At 40.6% G+C, this 18,532-nt stretch overlaps 1 protein-coding gene across 9 annotated transcripts in view; it reads left to right on the top strand.

Moving 5' to 3' along the window:
• The window catches only part of BCL11A (B cell CLL/lymphoma 11A), a 107,881-nt gene that overhangs the window by 78,352 nt on the left and 10,997 nt on the right, over window positions 1-18,532 (top strand). For 7 of the 9 annotated variants that reach the window (XM_006016740.3, XM_014525842.2, XM_014525851.2 and 4 more), the window contains one exon: window positions 16,024-18,532. This exon is cut by the window's right edge and continues 3,724 nt beyond it. In XM_006016740.3, the coding sequence (XP_006016802.1) occupies window positions 16,024-18,029 (2,006 nt within the window). In that variant the 3' untranslated portion in view covers window positions 18,030-18,532. The remainder of the gene's footprint in view (window positions 1-16,023) is intronic. The other 2 variants (XM_014525853.2, XM_025192063.1) reach the window with 2 other exon arrangements.

Below are 18,532 nucleotides of genomic sequence, written 5' to 3'. Positions count from 1 at the left end.
AGAGTGTGTTCTTTTAGTTATCATGTAGTTTATGGACCACTGGACAAAAGCACTGTGAATTAATGATAGGGATGACTTCAATATTGCATTTCTGTTTTCTTAAATATAAATTTGATCCATAGGATCAGGTTCTGTTCTGTGGGTGCAGCTATTGTGCAAATAGGCCTCTACATGCACACTACAAGCCCTACTCTTCTTATTGCAGTAGCCACATGTGGTTTCTGCATCTGCGTGAAATGGCCCATTATACAGTGGCTACAGTTTTAGCCCGGGTACTTTCATGATCAAATCTTGTAGTTGCCCCTTTGTTGTCAATGGGAGCTTTTCCTTATTCTAATTATTTGTATTACAGCAGTCCCAACTGTGGCCAGAGCCCCCTGGTGGTGGGTGCTCTACATTTAAGTCCAGATAGTCCCTCTTTGTGAAGGGTCTACTGTCCAGTTGCATGCAGTGGACGAAGTGTGGGGGTGTAAAGATCTGGGTAGAGAGGTGAAGTGCCTTGCCCAAGATTACCTGGTAGGTGACTGACAGAATCAGAAATGGAACTCAGGTCTCCCGTCTCTTGTTCTGCTGCCTGGTTTGTTAGACAACACAGCCTCTTGAGCATGGACTCTAGAAATTGACTGTCAGTATCATTTTAGCATGCCTTCTATGTTGTAGTGTACTCTGCCTTTTGTTCAGTTAAGTGTGAGAGTATGAGCTATGAGAAAGGAGAAAAGGAAAAAGGAACCCACAGAAAGAAATATAGGAAACAATTCATCATATAGATGTACGAGAATGAACAAAATAATTCGGAACTTCTCTGTAACTATATAATTACACTGTATTTAAAAAGTGAATTATTAACTTGATTGTCCCTAGCAGCCATTGGGTAAATACATAATTATGGACTGTTGAAACAGAGCATTGTTTACTTGATAGTCGGGTGACTGCTTTGAAGGAGCTTTGATGCTCTGTCAGGTCAAGGATTACGTGAGATTTCTTAGTTGATGGGTCATTGACCTGATAGACCCTTAATAGTGTCTGAAAGAGACTGTATCTACCTGATACAAGTAGGTCTAACTGGAGGAGTTTCAGCTGGAACCATTTGGGCATTACTTCTGTTTATGAATCTATTCATTTAAAATACTAAGAAAATTTTAAAGGAAAAGTATAAAATCACCAAACCAAAAACAACCCCCTCCCCCCACGTCAGGCTGACTAAAGACAGCCATTACAACAGTTGTAACCATTTTTGGTGTTTTGCATGACAAGAGTAGTCAGATGGTTTTAGTGACTGTAGGACTGGTCCTGAAAAAATCCTTGCTCATGAGAGTCTTTCTGTTAAAGTCAGTGGGAAGAGAACTGGAGATGGATCTGCCTTTCAGGGTTTGATTGCTTTGTTAATTGTTTCTTAGACAAGCAAGATTGTATCCATATATCAATATATTTACAAATGTAGTTGTACAATATAGTCCAAAACTAGACACTACAGCTTGTATTTGCAGCTAATGGGATTAGTTTATATTGCATACTACTTGATTGGTATATTATCTTTATTTCTCCATGGCTTTAGTATTAGAGCATAGACAACTTACATTTACTGGATCGATTCACACTTGCTGGAAGGATCTCTTTAAAAAAATCATTTAAAGCTGAATTTTTAGTGCCACATTATTGTCTGAACTCACCAATTGAAATTTACTTCCATGCTCTGTTTATCAAAAACTGATAGTTTTCCACCTTTTCTCCCCCAAGTTCTAAAAGGCACAAAATCACTTTCAGACTGGTACCCAGGATTTGCCAAGTTGGAGCCCAAAGCATTTTTTTTTGTGGCCAAATAGTGATCGCCTTGAAAATGGTGAAGACATTGAGGTCAAACCAGTATGACTGGCAGCCTTGGTATGCCTCTAGGGGACAGCAGCCCCCATTTCTGTGTTTGCTGAGCTCTCCAAGTCATGCACAGGTTCAGTTTTGCTTCTGGTCTTTGAGTTGTATTTTTATTAGAATTTAAAAAAAGAGTGAGTTGTATGTTGGGGGAGTATTTTGATATTAAAAGTCAAGTTGCCATCCACAAAATTACAGTGGGCCCTGGGTGGGCCTGTTCTAACACATTTTGATCAATTGTAGTGACTTCAGTGGGTAATAATGGGTCCCACCCTGAGAAGCATAAGGGAAGTTCCTTGCCCTTTGCTCTCAGGTAGTGTGGTGCTGTTATTGTTTTGAAGGGAAGAACTAGAAATAGGGCGACCATAACTATTTTTGTTCTGTTTTCTAGTGCTACTCCCCACCCCTTTGTTAGGTTCAAATAACTCGTGCTCTGCTCTTTCTAGCTCTTAAACTTTAAATATGTTGTAGGTGATAGGATCTGGTTTCCGTTGACCTTCCTGATAATGCTGGTGCTTTCTTACTTTAAATAGTAAACCATTGCTGAATTGCAGCGTGACTGCATGGTCACACCCGTTTAACTTGGAAACTGGACTCTTCACCTGTGGAAAGAAAGGTCTGTTTGCTGTAAGGGCCACGCCTTCAGTACGTGGATCTCTGCTTCCCCTGGACAAGGCGTAAAGGGCACAAGAGTAAAGGAAAATGGACCCGTGGCTGTTTAAGCTATTGGTGCGTGGGCATTCTTTGGCTTGACCTTGGAATTCTCTGACTCTCCTTCATGAACCTACCTCATTGCAGGTAGAATCCTGTCTTTTTTGTGTTCACACTGTAATAAGGAAAAGAAAAAAGCCCTTTCTATTCAAGCTGTGAGCCAGTTTTTGCCCCTAATGAACTGGAATCTAAAATAGTTTTTCAGCGTGAGTGAAAGCATTCAAATACCACAGAGAAGGGTGTAGCATAAGAACGCAAGTAGAACAGAATAGTAATAGTTCAGCTTGTGTATGATAATGCTGTCATCAGGAAATTTTAAGAGACACCATCTGCTTAAAAGTCATATTTTATGAAAAAAATCGTTCCTAGGATTGCTAAATCAGACTTCCAATTATTAAAATTGAAAGGTAATTACCACTTACTTTTTATCATTTTTGCTGCTTGCATTTTTTTCCTTTAGTGTAGGCAATGAAAACAAGCTGGTACAGCAGGTCAATTTTTTTTGCACATTTTCTTTTTCTTTTCTTTTTTTTGTCAAAAGGGCCTTCTTTCAAAGAGATTTTCATACACAATTTTAGAAATTATTGAAATCTTCTAGTTTTAAATACCATTCTGTGACATTTTAACTCATGTTTTTATTAACATCATTTTATAACTTGTTCAGAAAGTAAGAAAGAGGTTTAAGAAAAATTGAAAATGTTTATAAGGATTTCAGTGATAATATCATTAACAAAATATGGATAAAAGTAATGATAAGTTACTGAAAAAATAGAAAACAGGGCCACTTTGAATCCTACAAAAAGAAAAATTTAAAAATTTGAAATTTTTCACAAAATCTTTTTCCAGTTTTTTTTTTTTACCAGTTCTCTGGGTCAGTCAATACTGTTTATAATTATTTCCTACTGTACTTTATCTTCAGTTTCTCATTTGTTTATATACAGTGAAAACTATTTTTTCACTATAGTCTAGTACTGACTCCTTTTCTAATGAGTTTCAGTGGTACTTTTTTTAAATGTTTATTATTACTATTGTTGTTTTTGTTGATTCATTGCTCTGTTATAACAGTTTTCAAATCAATAGAGTTATATTGGCATAAAATTTGTACAACAGAATGGTAAGTCAGGCCCAATATTTATTAGAGGCCTTCTTGCCAACATATACAGGACACAAAACAGCAATTATAAATACACTAATATAATAGCAGTAGTAATAGCAATAGCAGTAATAATACTAATAATACTACTACTGCTAATAAAATACACCATCAACAAATAAATCATATGTAGTGGATCAGCATAATAATAATGTCTTTTGCAGTGTGGTCTATCAAAAAATACCTCACTGAGTAAGTAGAACATTGTTTAAAAATTATAGTTTTGCTCATTTAAATCAGTGCTGCTAAGCAGCAGAGAAGGGGACCCATGAAAAGTGGATATTTTTCCCTCAGTTCTCACAAAGAGGGAAGTGGGTTACAGAAGACTCTGGCTGAACACATTTATCTCTAGCCTGTGGTAAAAGGTTCCTGTGGCCTGCTAGTTTCAGTTCTGTAGTTTTAGTTGAGGACATTTCAACAGGATGAATTTGCAAAGGAAAAGAAATTTGACAAGCCAGATGGAGGAGAGATGAATCAAGTACAAGTGGTAACAATTAACTCTGTTCTCCCCCCTCCTTTAAGGACTGCAATGATCCAGAATTTATCAGTCCAAAAGCAAGCAATTATTGAACATTGAAGGAGAATAAAGAAATTCCTGTTTTTGGTTCAAAGTGTTCTTCAAATAATTTTTTGTGAAAGCTGGAAGAGATGGGAAAGTATTTGTTATAGTTCTCAGGTATTCCAGTCTCAGTAACTTTATATTTCCTGTGTGTTTGGTAACAAAAGATATATGTGAGCTATACAGGAGTCTACAAGAGTGACAACCTATTGTAATAGGCAACCTTGTAATGAAAAGAACCTTGTCCTTTTGACCCTGATCTAGCCTGGCAAGTATAAGTTTTATCAGGAGAACAAGATGCATTTTGCACCAAGACTCCGATCTCATGGACTGTAAGGACAGCACTATGTTTCTGATATTCAGGTAGCAGAAATATTTTTGAAATGATGGGTGAATTGAGGAGTCTCAGTGTTTGGATATTCAGCTCCGGACACCTTGAAGAACCCAGTTTTCCAAGAGTGGGCTCTCAGCACTTTCTCAAAAATTAGGCTTCTTTAAAATCTTTTTTAATTCACTGCTTATAGACCATATTATTTATCCACAGTCAAAGCACATTTACTTTGTTTCCCTTTCCCAGTTCCCTAAACTATCTACAGCCACAGTTTGAGCCTCATCCAGTGTACCACTGGGGCATGATCGTCTACAGTTCGACAGGTTTTTACATACTCTTTAGACTCAGGAAAATGGGTATGGTCCAAAGAAAAGCACTTTAAATAATTCTGTACTCATTTGTACTAGTGTAAATGAACAGCGAATCTGCTGAAGTCTGGGGTGTTACTCCAGCCTTTTGTCGTTCACTTAGGGGGTCCTGGAGTTCCGCTGGATGTCACCCTGAACTCTGGGTGCTCAGCACTTCTCTGGGAGATGCAGGGAGGGGGAATTAATTTATTCCAGGTTCATGTGTAGGATATTTCCTGTGCTAGGTGTGCACAGCACTATTCTTAACTTACCAACTTAGTTCCTTTAGGGCTCTGCATGTAGGGAGATGGGACAGACTGAAAGAAGCTCCCAGCAGGAGGCAGGAGGGGGAGGCACAGGAGCCAGAGCAAATGCCTCTGAAAAGGTTATTCAGCCAAGGCTCTGTTCCATCTTTTGTGCCTTCCCTTCAATGGGAAGCCCTTTAATGGCATGTCCCAAGGGTGGCAGAAACCTTGACAACACAAGCCCCAGTGGAAAAGGGAGCTGAGCTGCTATTCCTTAGGGAATGTCAGAGTGAGTAAGAAGGCAGAGGGCCTCCATGTCACTTTGAGGCTTCTTTTGCTGTGGGGCAAAAGAAGAGGGACAGCTGTAGCAGAGCGCTCATGCTTCTTTGAAGAGAGTTAAGCTAGGGCTACATTGCCAGTACTGCTGTGCTTGCAGGGTTGATGTTCCTATGCTACGTTTAACTCAGGTACTGGTAATTGCTGCAGCATGGAACTAGCTCAGGATACAAAATATTCATGAGAAGCTGGGTAAATACTTGGGCAGTTAGCTAGTAGTGACATCTGTGTTGCCATGGCTAGGCTGGTACTGACTTCCTACTCCAGAGCTAGTGTGGACACATCCACACGGCATTGCAGTCACAGTAGTATAGGTATAACCTTTGTGGAATACAATACACTAGAGATATGGGAACATTGTGGCTGGCTATATCAACTCATTTTTTACTCTTCCTAGCAGTACCGATTGCCAGACCCTGAGCTGATTGGATTCTGCTAGATTTGCCTTTGATTCTGGGACCCGAATTTGTCCAAAAACAGAAGGTCTGTAGCTGAGTGAGTTCCCCTGGAAACTACAAGCACATACATAGTATTTTTTCCCTGCTTACCTTGGTTTGGTGTTTGAGAACATTGTGAACAGGCTTTGCTTGGCTCTCGCATACTATTCTAGAATGCATTCATCCTACATGATGCCCTCAAATAAGATGCACTTTGTTTTTATAATTAACTTCTTAATATGGGGTCTTTCACAAATAAACTTCTGCCCTTGTCACATCAACAGAACCCCGTATTTCATTGTTACTGTTCTTAAAAACATCCATCTGTCTTTAGCTTTTCTGGACTAGCCTTTACTTTTAAGAAATGAAGGAAGCTCTTCCAAGGCATATTGGCACGTAAATGCATACTATTCCATTACTTGCTTGGCAGTGGATGCACTTACATGCCTAGCTCCAAAATGATTTTTTTTCAGCAGTGGCATCTAGCTGACAGCTTCTCTTCCTAGTTGGCCTTTTCCCCAGCTTCTTGTCTGGCTCTGCTGCTGGTGGCTTTGGACATGCCTGTGGGTCTGGTTCAGAGTCAGCTATATTGTTCAAGATCTCAGTTTCTTTTGACTAATATAGCAGGACAAAGTATTTGAACATACTCCACTCCATATATTTGTGAGAACAGTAAAGAAGAAATGTCTTTTTAAAAAAGCCCCCTTAATGCTAAAAGCAGACATGCCTTCATATTTTATTGAGTAAACGTGCCGACTGCCCTTAAAGGCACTAAATGCCAATATACATTCCACTCGGTTAACATTTTTCAGATCAGGAGCTAAATCTATCACCCATATGTTACCCAGCTAAATCATCTCTTTTTTTTTTTGAGGATTGAAGTTTTGTTGTTGTAATTTTGGGGGGGAAGGAACTGTTATTTTAGAATTGTTAAGTATCATGCTAGTAAAATGCAATGCAGTTTCTTCAGATCTGAATCTTATAGTTTGCTGGATGGCATGTAAAAACAGAACTGCAATTGTCTTTAAGCAAAATATGCAATGCTTTGCTAAAGGGATTGGGTCAAATTTATCTGGTGAAATCAGTCATGTTAGTTCAGGGTTAAATTTGGCCCATTCCTTTCATTTTGCATGGAAGATTTCTTGTGAATCAGTAAGGTCATGTCTACACTGCCGCCATGAGTAGAGAGATGTAGATAGCCGTGATAGTCTGAAGTCAGTCAGAAGATAGGGTAGATATGAACCTTATAGACTAAATTTAAAAAAAATGTAAATATAGACAGCACAAGCTTTTGTGCACCGAAGTTGACATGATCTGAAGTTGTGAAAGGATGTGCAAAAAGCAGAGTATAGGGAGAGAGAAATTAGAATACAGAAGACAAGGGAGGGGGGAAAGAGAGTGAGATAAGGGGGAGGGAGGCAGTGCTGGGAGAGAAAAGAAAATGACCAGTAAACCTATAGGAAAAAAAAGCGTTATACTGCCTCCATGCCATGCTTAGACTGCCATGACGAAGCACGGGCTCTGACTTTTTGTCCCATGTTTGCTTCTTAGCTTGTGCTTCTATAGCACAAGGGCCCCTAGCAGGACTTTTGCAGGACCTTTGAGATTAACTTTTTGTTAAAAAAATAGACAGGAAATGGCAGCAACTTGTTTAATCACTTTCACAAGCTCTTACTCCTCCCTTCCTATCTGAGGGATCCAAGAGATGCCAGATCTGGAAGTGAATTGCTAGCTGTGCCACTGGTGTAAAGCAGATAGTTTTGGTTTGATGGAGCATTTTCCACATTCCAGTGAGAAAGGGGGCTGTGTGAGGAGGATGGGGCAAACCTTACAGGTAGGGCAAGTATCTTTTCAGTTGCAGACTTGCTGAAACAGTCAGGAGGATAGTAAGCAAATGTTGCAGAAACAAGAGGCCAAGGTGGCAAATGTAACACAACCTGAAATTCAGTGCGTCAGCAACAAACAGAGCCAACATGAAAAAAAGTGTGAAAAGAAGATATTTTTCAATTGCTTTTAATCCAATGTTAGGAGTCAGGATAACAAGGGAGAAGAACTGGTAATTCTCATTGAAGAGAAGAAATTTGATATAACTGGCATTACTGAAATCTGGTGGGATGGTTCACATGGTTGGAATGTTAAAATCACTCATTATAGACTGTTTAGGAAGGACAAATTGGATAAAGCAGGTGAGAGTGGTACTCCAAGTTACAGATCCTGTTATGTATTTTAGTGATCGATAACTCAAAACTGCAGGATCCTGAATGCATATGGGTCTATGTCTTAACTAACAAAGCTCAGAAAGGGCGACTGCTGGAGTCACTCTGGTGAAGTTCTCACTGGAGTTAGCTGCTCCTGGGCGCAGTGTCTTCATGTGTGACTTGTCCCGGACAGTACTGTCCTACAGCGGAGAGAATTAATTTAGTGTACCTTAATATAGGCACCTGTGTAGATGGTGATGCTTTACTGAGGATCTAATTAGTCAGCCCTGCAGTAAAGCGCACATGTAGATGCCTCCACTAAGTTCTAACCTGTTATAGATATACTTAATGTTAAAGAAAGACTAACTTTATAAAGCTGAGAAAAATTGTAACTGAAATTGATTGTGAGAAAGTATTTAGACAGAACTGTGTAAATGGGAATTCTGTAAGAAGGGTTTACTAGATGGCCAAAAAGCCCTGATTCTCCAATTAGGACAGAGGACAACTTTGGTTAAAAGCTCATATTGTCTCTATTGGTGAAGTGAAGATTGCAATTAAAAATAATATATAACAAATGTAAAAAAAAGAGAGAGAAAAAGATAACCATGAAGGGTTTATTCAATGAGATGTTTAAAGAGAACATATGAAATGTAGAGAATTGATAAGGGAACCTAAAGATATCAGGGAAAAATCCAGGGTTGGTAGAGTGAGCAACAATGGAAAGAAGTTTTTAAAGTATATTGAGAAGAAAATAAATCCTAGAAATAAATCCTAGAAACCCATGAGTAAGTGGAGATGGAAAATCCGTTAATAAAGATGCAGAAAAGATAGAAGTGTTAAATAAATGGTTCTGTTTTTAGAAAGAAGCAGTATGATGTACTTGGGTTACCCAAGGACAATGAAGTATTCTGAACCAGAGCTGTCCACCTGTTGGCCCTTGGGCCACATGGAGCCCCTTGACTCCCACCTGGCAACCACTGCCCCGGCAGCAGCAGCAGCTGGAGTCTTGGAGCTTTCCCTCTCCCTGTTTCTGTTGCCTGGCCCAGCCTCAGGGAGTGGCATGGCATGGTGCAGCCCATGGTGCTGGGGGAGCCGACAGGTTGGAGTGCCAGTGTGGCACTGTGCCACAGGAGAACCTGCAGGGAGCTGCATGCCTCATGGGATAGGGGTGCCCAGTCCTGCACACATGGTGTAATAGGGTGGGGAGCACCTGCCCATCCACAGACACAAAGCAGCAAAGTGGAGAAATCCACCCTGTGTGGTGCAGTGGGAGTGGGGAGTGCCTGCCTGCCTGCATGTGACATGTATCCTTCAAGGCCTATGACTCTAGGCAGAACAGCCCTTAAGTGTGTGGCCCCTCTGGTGAGGCCCATGGTACATGTAATCCCTCGCCACTTTGAAGTTGGATAGCCCTGTTCTGGTCCATTAATAGTCATGAAGGATGTTAAATAACACAGCGTTAAAACAGGTGAACGTTTTGAAATCAGCTGGTTCTTATAACCAGTTTGCACCCAAGAGTGGTTAAAACAGTTGGCTTTTGAAATCTCTGGCCTACTGATGTTAATTTTTAATACCATTTGGCATAGTGAGAGCATTCTAGAAGACTGGAAGAGTGCTACGCTTGTGCCAGCATTCAAAAAGGGCAAGGAGGATGTCTCAGATTACTGTTGGCCAGTTAGGCTGGCATTAAACCTGAGCAAAATAATGGAAAAACTGCCATGGAATTAAATTGATAAAGAAATAAAGGAAAGGAATATAATTAATGTCCATCAACACAAATTTGTAAAACAGAGATTTTGTTAAACCTGATTGCATAATTTGAGATTAAAAATTTGGTTGCTAAAGGTAACTGTGTAGATGTAGTATACTTACGCTTCTGTAAGCATTTTTCCTGATACTGCATGACATTCTGACCAAAAAATAGCACTATAGAAGGTCAATAGAGCACACTTTACATGGATTAAACATCAAATCTCAAAAAGCAGTCATTAGAGGGACTCATTGTTGGGTGATTCTAGTGGGGTTCCTCAGTGATTGGATGCTATTCAACATTTTCATCAATTATTTGGAAGTAAATATATAAATCACTACTGCTAAAAATTGCAGATAATACATAGGTCAGTGGAATGATGAACAGGATGAAAAGAGGACAGTTACATAGAGACCTGCATTGCTTTGCAAGCTGTGCCTGTTTAAATAAATTGTGTTTTAATACAGCAACTTGTAAAGTAATACATTTGAGAAGAAGGTTGTATCTTTAGAGTGGGGTCCTGGAAAGCGGCAATCCTGAAAGGACCTAGAGGTTATAGTGAACAAACAACTCAACATGAGCTCCCAGTGCAATGCTGTGGCAAAAAAGCCTTGTTGTGATCCTTACATGTATTGACAGGGGAGTAGTGAGTAAGGATAGAGGAAGGTGTTTTGACCTCTGCAGATACCACTGGTAAGGCTGATACTAGAATACTGCATACAATCTGGTGTCCACATATTAAGAGAGTCCAGAAAAGAGTCGCACCAATGATTCAGAGGCTCAGAAAATGCCAGGAGCGACTTGAATCTGTTTAGCTTTTCAAAAAGAATGAGATCAAAATTGTAACTTGGTCCGAGTGCGCGCGTCACTCTAGGGCAGACCTTCTGGGTGCTAAAGACCCTTTAAGATAATGGAAAAGGGCATAACAAGATCCAGGGATTGGAAGCTGAAGGCAGACATTCGAATTAGAAATAAGGCACACACTTTTATCCATGAGAGTGATTAACCATTGAAACAAACTGACAAGGAGAGCAGCAGACATCCCTTGGTGACTTCAAGAAGCCTTTCTAGGAGATGTGCTTGAGCCAAAGATAACTGCTAACATTATAGCAGGGTCTGGGGGAAATTTAATGGCTGGTGCTATATAGGATGTTAGACTACTAGATCTGATGTCCCTTTTAGCTTTAAACCCTATGACTCTTTGAACTGAAGACTGCAGTTCAAGCCCAGCTTTCACTCCCAGATGAAAGCTAGTGTGGTGGCAAGCTGATTCTAGTTTAACCTAAAGAACTGGATGATTGGGACATTCCTGATGGTCTCATTAAAATTAGTGCAGTGCTGCTGGATGACATTACAGTACTGTTCTGCGTGTTATAACATTGCATATAACACTGTCACAATAGGAAAATCTTCAAGGTGAGCTTTAGGTCCTCCTTTCTTAATTGTTATGGACCCAGTGTTGCTCACATGGAGGAATGCCTTGAACATTCATTTCAGTAGGAGTATTTGTGGAGCACTGGGCTACTGAGCCGTATTAGGGTAAGAGTGGCAGAATCGAGCTCTGTCAGTAAATATGTGAACAAATAATTCAGGCATGTAAAGGCGAGTGACTGGAAGAAGGGGCCAGGGATGGGAAGGAAACCTGTCCAGCTTCCTCCGGTTGTACTTTATGATCATATTCTGCTTCTGCTGTATTTACTTCTGCCCATCACCTGCTAATCTATGTAAATTTCACCCGTGAATGGGAGGATCTGTGGTCCCTAGTGACCTTCCTGTAGGGATTCATTAACCCATGTGGGATCATGGCCAAGGGCTAAGAGGGATCTGGGAGTGACTAAAGGCTTCTAGTCCAGTAAGCCTTTGGGAGGTTTGTTGCCAGAACATACTGAGATCTGCCAGGGGTTGAAGAGTAGGAGGCAGTAATGATGAGGCAGGAATCCAGGACTGCCTGGAGCTGTTTAAGTTGTTGAGCAGGGTCCTTTACTTTGTTGGGAGTGTGTTGCCTGGGATGGTGAATATGAGCTCCATTTAGGCTGAAGACATTGTTTAGGATGCAAGGAGTTGAGATTGTGATGTCAAAAGAGCTGACAAATGCAAACAAGTTCAGCTGTATCCTATCTCTGTGTAGAGTTAGCTGGAAAATGGGCATGTAAGTAGCACTGCACGGATGGTTGTTATGCAAGGTATATTTCCTGGCCAGGCTTAGAGCACGCACGCACCACCCACAAACACAGATGGTTTATTCCAGGATTCAGTTACCTGAGTGGGAGAAGGTACATAGAGGTGCTGGGTACATCAGAGGCAAGCGCATTAATGGAATCTTTTGTCCAGTTTGTCTCGCAGTTTGGTGAGTTGGAGACCTTCAATTGTGTGATCAAACCAAATGCATTCTGGGGGTTGCAGGATTGGAATCCAAGGGTTCCCATGCTTGAATGTCAGGAGGCTGTAAAACTATTGCAAATCCAAAATTTGGCCTGACTTGGCTATTCCTGTTCCTACTGATAGGTCTTGATTCTGCCACTCTTATTAAGGCTCCATATTGCCCTGCTTCATCTGTGCTCCCGAAGAAATGAACGAGCTATTCATGGCAGTAAGGTACTACTGGGTGGGTGCATCTATATGAGAAGTTTACTATGGAGCTGTCTAATTACCTACACAATAAAGCATCAGTGTCTACACCTATCAGTGCCCTATTAGGCCGCAGGAAACTAATTAACTCTGTCACAGGTTAATACTTGTAAATACAAGTACTGTCCTGTGGTGGAGTTCTTTAGTGCACAGCACCACACATGTAGATGCTGATGGGGCTGGGTGGTGCATGAGGATGCTTCAGGGTGGTGGTGCATGAGGTTGCCTGCCGGCTGGCCTCGCAATGAAGCACCCTTGTGCCCCAGCCAGCCCCTCCACAGCACATTGAACTGTGCCAGAGAAGCCCCAGGCTGGCAGGCTGACTCCCAGACTCCCTGCCAGCCAGGGCCACTCCAGACTTGCTCAATATGCTGCAGTCATGGGCGCACATGAGGATGCAGCACCTGAGAGCAATACTGTCCAGTGTGATATGTGCCAGAGTTTATTGCTCCATGCTTAAAGCACTTGTAGATGCACCTAGCTTAAGTAACATTGGTCCCATAACATTTAAAGGAGCAGACTCCAGGGTCCTGTTCTTCTGCTAAAGCCATTCCATTGGCTTCAAGCTGAGCAGAATAGTGTCCAAAAGCAGGAGCCTTGATGGGTGAAATGGAGATCTAGTTCTAAGAAAGCGGAAATTCTTGTGCCCAGAATGTGGTGGTTTAAATACAAACCTCATTCCTTTGCTGGCAGTCTGTGGATTATTGCCATAATTCTTACAGTTTGGCAAGCCTGCATTAGACTGGAACATATCTCTGGGTGGTAATATGGTCAGTCAATAGCCTTCATAATTAATCAAGCACTAATAGACATTAGAAATTGTGTTTCTTCAAAGCAGGAGGTACAGCTACCTCACTGGTGGATTTTAACCGTTTCACTGCTTTGTCTTATTTTGTGTTCTTTACATTGCTTCCTTGATTGAACATGTTAGCTTGTTTAAAATTAGAGAAGTTATGCACTTAAACATTAGTTTAAATTTAAATTATCATCTTGATTATCAAAAATGAATGGTGAATTGGAAAGTTGTTTTTCAGCAAAGCAAATGAAGAATAATATTACATTTTGCACTTCACTAAATCAATGTAGCCCTAATTTTGCCTGCAGGAAATCAATTCTAGTCTTTATAAGTCGAAGATGTTATGAACAAAGTAATTTTACAAATTATGGCAAGTAACACATTTATTGATGACAGTAGTTTAGGAATTTAGAATTTGTGAGCACTGTAATATAATAAGGCTGTACTGGCAGGAGCTGAGTGAAATACAGATTATATGGTGAAACTGTAATGCATCATTTGCTATTAGTGGACTGGTAATAATTACCAGTTTCAAAGCAGCTTTTTCCATGTAATCTTTAGTCTCAGTCGTAACAGCCCTTCTCATTGACATTATGATTACACTAGCTGCCCTTATGATCTAGAATATCTAGTTGATGGGAATACTAAAATGTGATAGTGAAAACTGTATGTTGTATCCTCATTATAAGATAAAATGCCATTTTCTCTGACCTAATATATAAAATAGAGAAGCAGGGTAGCATTACATTGTTAGCATATTGTAGCCTGATCACGTAGCTTGCAGTATGTTGTTAAAAACTTCCACTTTATGACAGCAAAATAAAATGAAATTTTCACATTTAAGATTTTTGAGCACACAAATGAGCACAGGAATGTAAAAGTCCAATTGAATTTTGTTCTATTTCCAACAGATTTAAGTATTTATCTCTGCTTGTATTCATGGCACACACTAAACACTGTAATGCATTTTATTCAAAAGCTGGCTTCAGTTGAAGAATGAAATGTTAAATGTTATTCCAACAGCTTTTTAAGTGGCTAAAGTGTTAAATGCCTACTATAGATGGTTGAATCTCCTTTTTACTTACCCAATTCAGATTGTCAGACTAAATATGTAATAATAGAGGAACCTGAAGGCATGGAGGAAAACTGCAATGGGTCACTATAGCCAGAACTATAGCTTGCCTGTCTGTCATATTCCCGAATCATTATTTAACACATTGTATAATGAAAATACTCTTAGAAAGCTTTCTGTCGTCTTCTTTGAAGTGAGATGGAGAATAAGAAGGTTGTAGATAAGAGAATGCTGCTATTGAAATGTTCTTTCCAATACTGTCTGTTTTCAGTTTGGGGTTTATTATTATTATTATTTTTTATGCTTCACATTGGATGAATACTAGAGATCTAATTTTTTGGCATCTACCTTCTAATCTTGTAAAGAGATTTCCCTACAAGTAGTTTATATTGAGTGAGTTCATAAATGCATCGTAAAGTAAATTACAGGTCAGGCCAGGGGTACATTATGCAGTCAAATATCATAGTAAGCTTTCCTTGTTTTGGAAGCCTGGTATATTTTTGTTTCTCAGCAAACCTCAGGAGCTTTCATTTTTAAATCACTAAATAGCAACTCTACAAGAACCATCAGGCAGACTGAACATTAATTTTTTGTTCTCATTTTTGCTATAATTTCAATTTACCAACATGTAGCAAAAATACGTACTGTGGTGAAACTGGATTATTCTTAAAATTACAGTAATCAATAAAAATATTACTGTATTTGCCTCTGTCATATTTCACACTGTTCTGTGCCTCCAATCCTCAAAAGTTTTTCATTTCTCTTGTTTTGCAGTGTATTAGATGTGACTGCTTTCTTGTGTCATTATTAGTTAGCTTTTTGTTTAGTTATTAGTTGGTTGCTCTTTTATAATGTCCATGTTATCTCTGAAAATAAATTATCATGAAATAGAGTTAGCTAGCTACTTGCCAAAGTGGCATTTACCATCCTCAGATTCTTTTCAGAGTGAGAGAAATAATGTGACTCCAGTAGGGCATGTGTCCAGGCTTCTTGGATACTGTCCAGATATTTGACTCGCTGAACTGCATCTTTCTATTTCTTCCCCGCCCCTGGCAATTGAAGCTGAATCTCTGCTCAGGGCATGAGATGTTGTCTAATTTTATACACATTGTTAGTCTCTCAAAATAATGAAGAGGATGATAATATAACATTTCTCAGCTTGCTAGCTATCATTACACTTCAGGCTGCTTCTTTAACCACTGTATATGTTTCTGAAGGACACTTTTGGTAACATTTTTTTTTTTTTTTACTTTTAAATATTAGCAGACTCTGTTCCAGGTAAGATCTGTGGAGCCATAATTAGAATTAATTGGCTTAATCATCTTTTTGATGGATCTTTAACACTGTTACCTGTTCCCATCCTCTTCTGTGTCTAGGGAGAGAAAAAAAGGCAGGGAGTCAGTGCTGATTTGATACGCTTAAATGTGTATGCTTCCCTCCCTTTCCCATCATTACGCAGTCGTTGAGATTTCTGTTTTCCACTTCCGATTCAATGTTATGGAAAGGAAAGATTAGATGGCAAAAAAAAAGCGATCAATCCTTGATAAACTATTCAGTGATTAAACATTTATGTTGCTGTTGTATTATTTTGCAGGTAAAGATGAGCCCAGCAGCTACACGTGTACAACTTGTAAACAGCCTTTCAACAGCGCATGGTTTCTCTTGCAACATGCACAGAATACCCACGGATTAAGAATCTACTTAGAAAGCGAGCATGGAAGTCCCCTGACACCGCGGGTTGGTATTCCATCAGGACTAGGTGCAGAATGTCCTTCACAGCCACCACTCCATGGAATTCATATTGCAGACAATAACCCTTTTAACCTGTTAAGAATACCTGGATCAGTATCGAGAGAGGCTTCGGGTCTTGGAGAAGGGCGTTTTCCACCCACACCTCCTTTGTTTAGCCCTCCCCCAAGACATCATTTGGATCCACACCGCATAGAACGCCTGGGTGCAGAAGAAATGGCTCTTGCAACCCATCACCCTAGTGCCTTTGACAGGGTACTGCGATTGAACCCCATGGCTATGGAGCCACCAGCTATGGATTTCTCCAGGAGACTTAGAGAGTTAGCTGGAAACACCTCTAGTCCACCATTATCACCGAGCCGGCCCAGCCCTATGCAAAGGTTACTGCAACCATTCCAACCAGGCAACAAGCCACCCTTTTTGGCCACCCCACCCCTTCCTCCTCTTCAGTCAGCTCCTCCTCCCTCTCAGCCTCCAATAAAGTCCAAGTCTTGTGAATTTTGTGGGAAAACGTTCAAGTTTCAGAGTAATTTAGTAGTACACCGTAGAAGCCACACTGGAGAAAAGCCCTACAAGTGCAACCTCTGTGACCATGCATGCACTCAGGCAAGCAAGCTAAAGCGCCACATGAAAACACACATGCACAAATCATCCCCCATGACAGTGAAATCAGATGATGGTCTCTCCACAGCCAGTTCCCCAGAGCCTGGAACCAGCGACCTCGTTGGCAGTGCAAGTAGTGCCCTCAAGTCTGTTGTGGCCAAGTTTAAGAGTGAGAATGACCCCAACATGATTCCAGAAAATGGGGATGAGGAAGAAGAAGAGGAGGAGGAGGAAGAGGAAGAGGAAGAAGAAGAAGAGGAGGAGGACTTAAATGAAAATGAAAGAACAGACTATGGCTTCGGCATTAATCTAGAAGCAGCCCGTCACCATGAAAACAACTCCAGGTCTGGTGAGGAGAACCGTTCCATACCAGATGTCATGCAAGGGATGGTCTTGAGTTCCATGCAGCACTTCAGTGAGGCCTTTCACCAGGTCCTTGGAGAAAAACATAAACGAGGGCACCTGTCTGAATCGGAGGTACACAGAGACACTTGCGATGAAGACTCAGTAGCTGGAGAATCAGATCGCATTGACGATGGCACTGTTAATGGCAGGGGGTGCTCACCTGGTGAATCTGCCTCTGGAGGTTTATCCAAAAAGCTGCTCTTGGGTAGTCCCAGCTCTCTGAGCCCTTTCTCAAAACGCATTAAACTTGAGAAGGAGTTCGACCTGCCTGCTACAGCTATGCCTAACACCGAAAATGTTTACTCCCAGTGGCTAGCTGGGTATGCTGCCTCTAGACAGCTAAAAGATCCATTCCTCAACTTTGGAGACTCCAGACAATCGCCTTTTGCCTCCTCCTCAGAACACTCATCAGAAAATGGAAGTTTACGCTTTTCCACACCTCCGGGGGAGATGGATGGAGGGATCTCAGGCCGCAGCGGCACGGGAAGCGGAGGAAGCACCCCACATATTAGTGGTCCAGGCCCTGGAAGGCCTAGCTCAAAAGAGGGCAGACGCAGCGACACTTGTGAGTACTGTGGGAAAGTCTTCAAGAACTGTAGTAATCTCACTGTCCACAGGAGGAGCCACACAGGCGAGAGGCCGTATAAGTGTGAGCTTTGCAACTACGCCTGCGCCCAGAGTAGCAAACTCACCCGACACATGAAAACACATGGTCAGGTGGGGAAGGACGTTTACAAATGTGAAATTTGTAAGATGCCTTTTAGCGTGTACAGTACCCTGGAGAAACACATGAAAAAATGGCACAGTGATCGAGTCTTGAATAACGATATAAAAACTGAATAGAGGTATATTAATACTCCTGTCCCCGCCCCTGGTTCCCTGTAGAGTTTTTTATAGTCCCTTGTGGTTAAAATAATGGAAGCTAAGGATATTAAGAAAGTGCTTGTCACCAGCACACCTGTTTATTTTTCTTTTTTTGTTCTCACCGTTTGAATGCATGATCTGTATCGGGGCAATACTATTGCATTTTACGCAACTTTGAGCCTTTCTCTTGTGCAATAATTTACATGTTGTGTATGTTGTTTTTTTTTATTTTAAATTAGACAGCATGTATGGTATGTTATGGCTATTTTTAAATTGTCCCTGATTAGTTGCTGAGCAAACATGTTGCTGTTTCCAGTTCCGTTCTTGAAAAAAAAAGAAAAACAAAACAAAACAAAAACAAGCAAAACCAACCATGCTGCATACATCCTGTAATACATATCATGTACAGTTTTGTTTTGTAATGTGAGGAGGAAAACATGCTTTTGGTAACCCTCTTTGGACAGGACTGATAGCACTGAAAA

This window comes from Alligator sinensis, unplaced genomic scaffold, assembly GCF_000455745.1.
Source record: "Alligator sinensis unplaced genomic scaffold, ASM45574v1 scaffold219_1, whole genome shotgun sequence".
Lineage (NCBI taxonomy): Eukaryota > Metazoa > Chordata > Crocodylia > Alligatoridae > Alligator > Alligator sinensis.
This window is presented reverse-complemented; position numbering and strand designations above follow the sequence as displayed.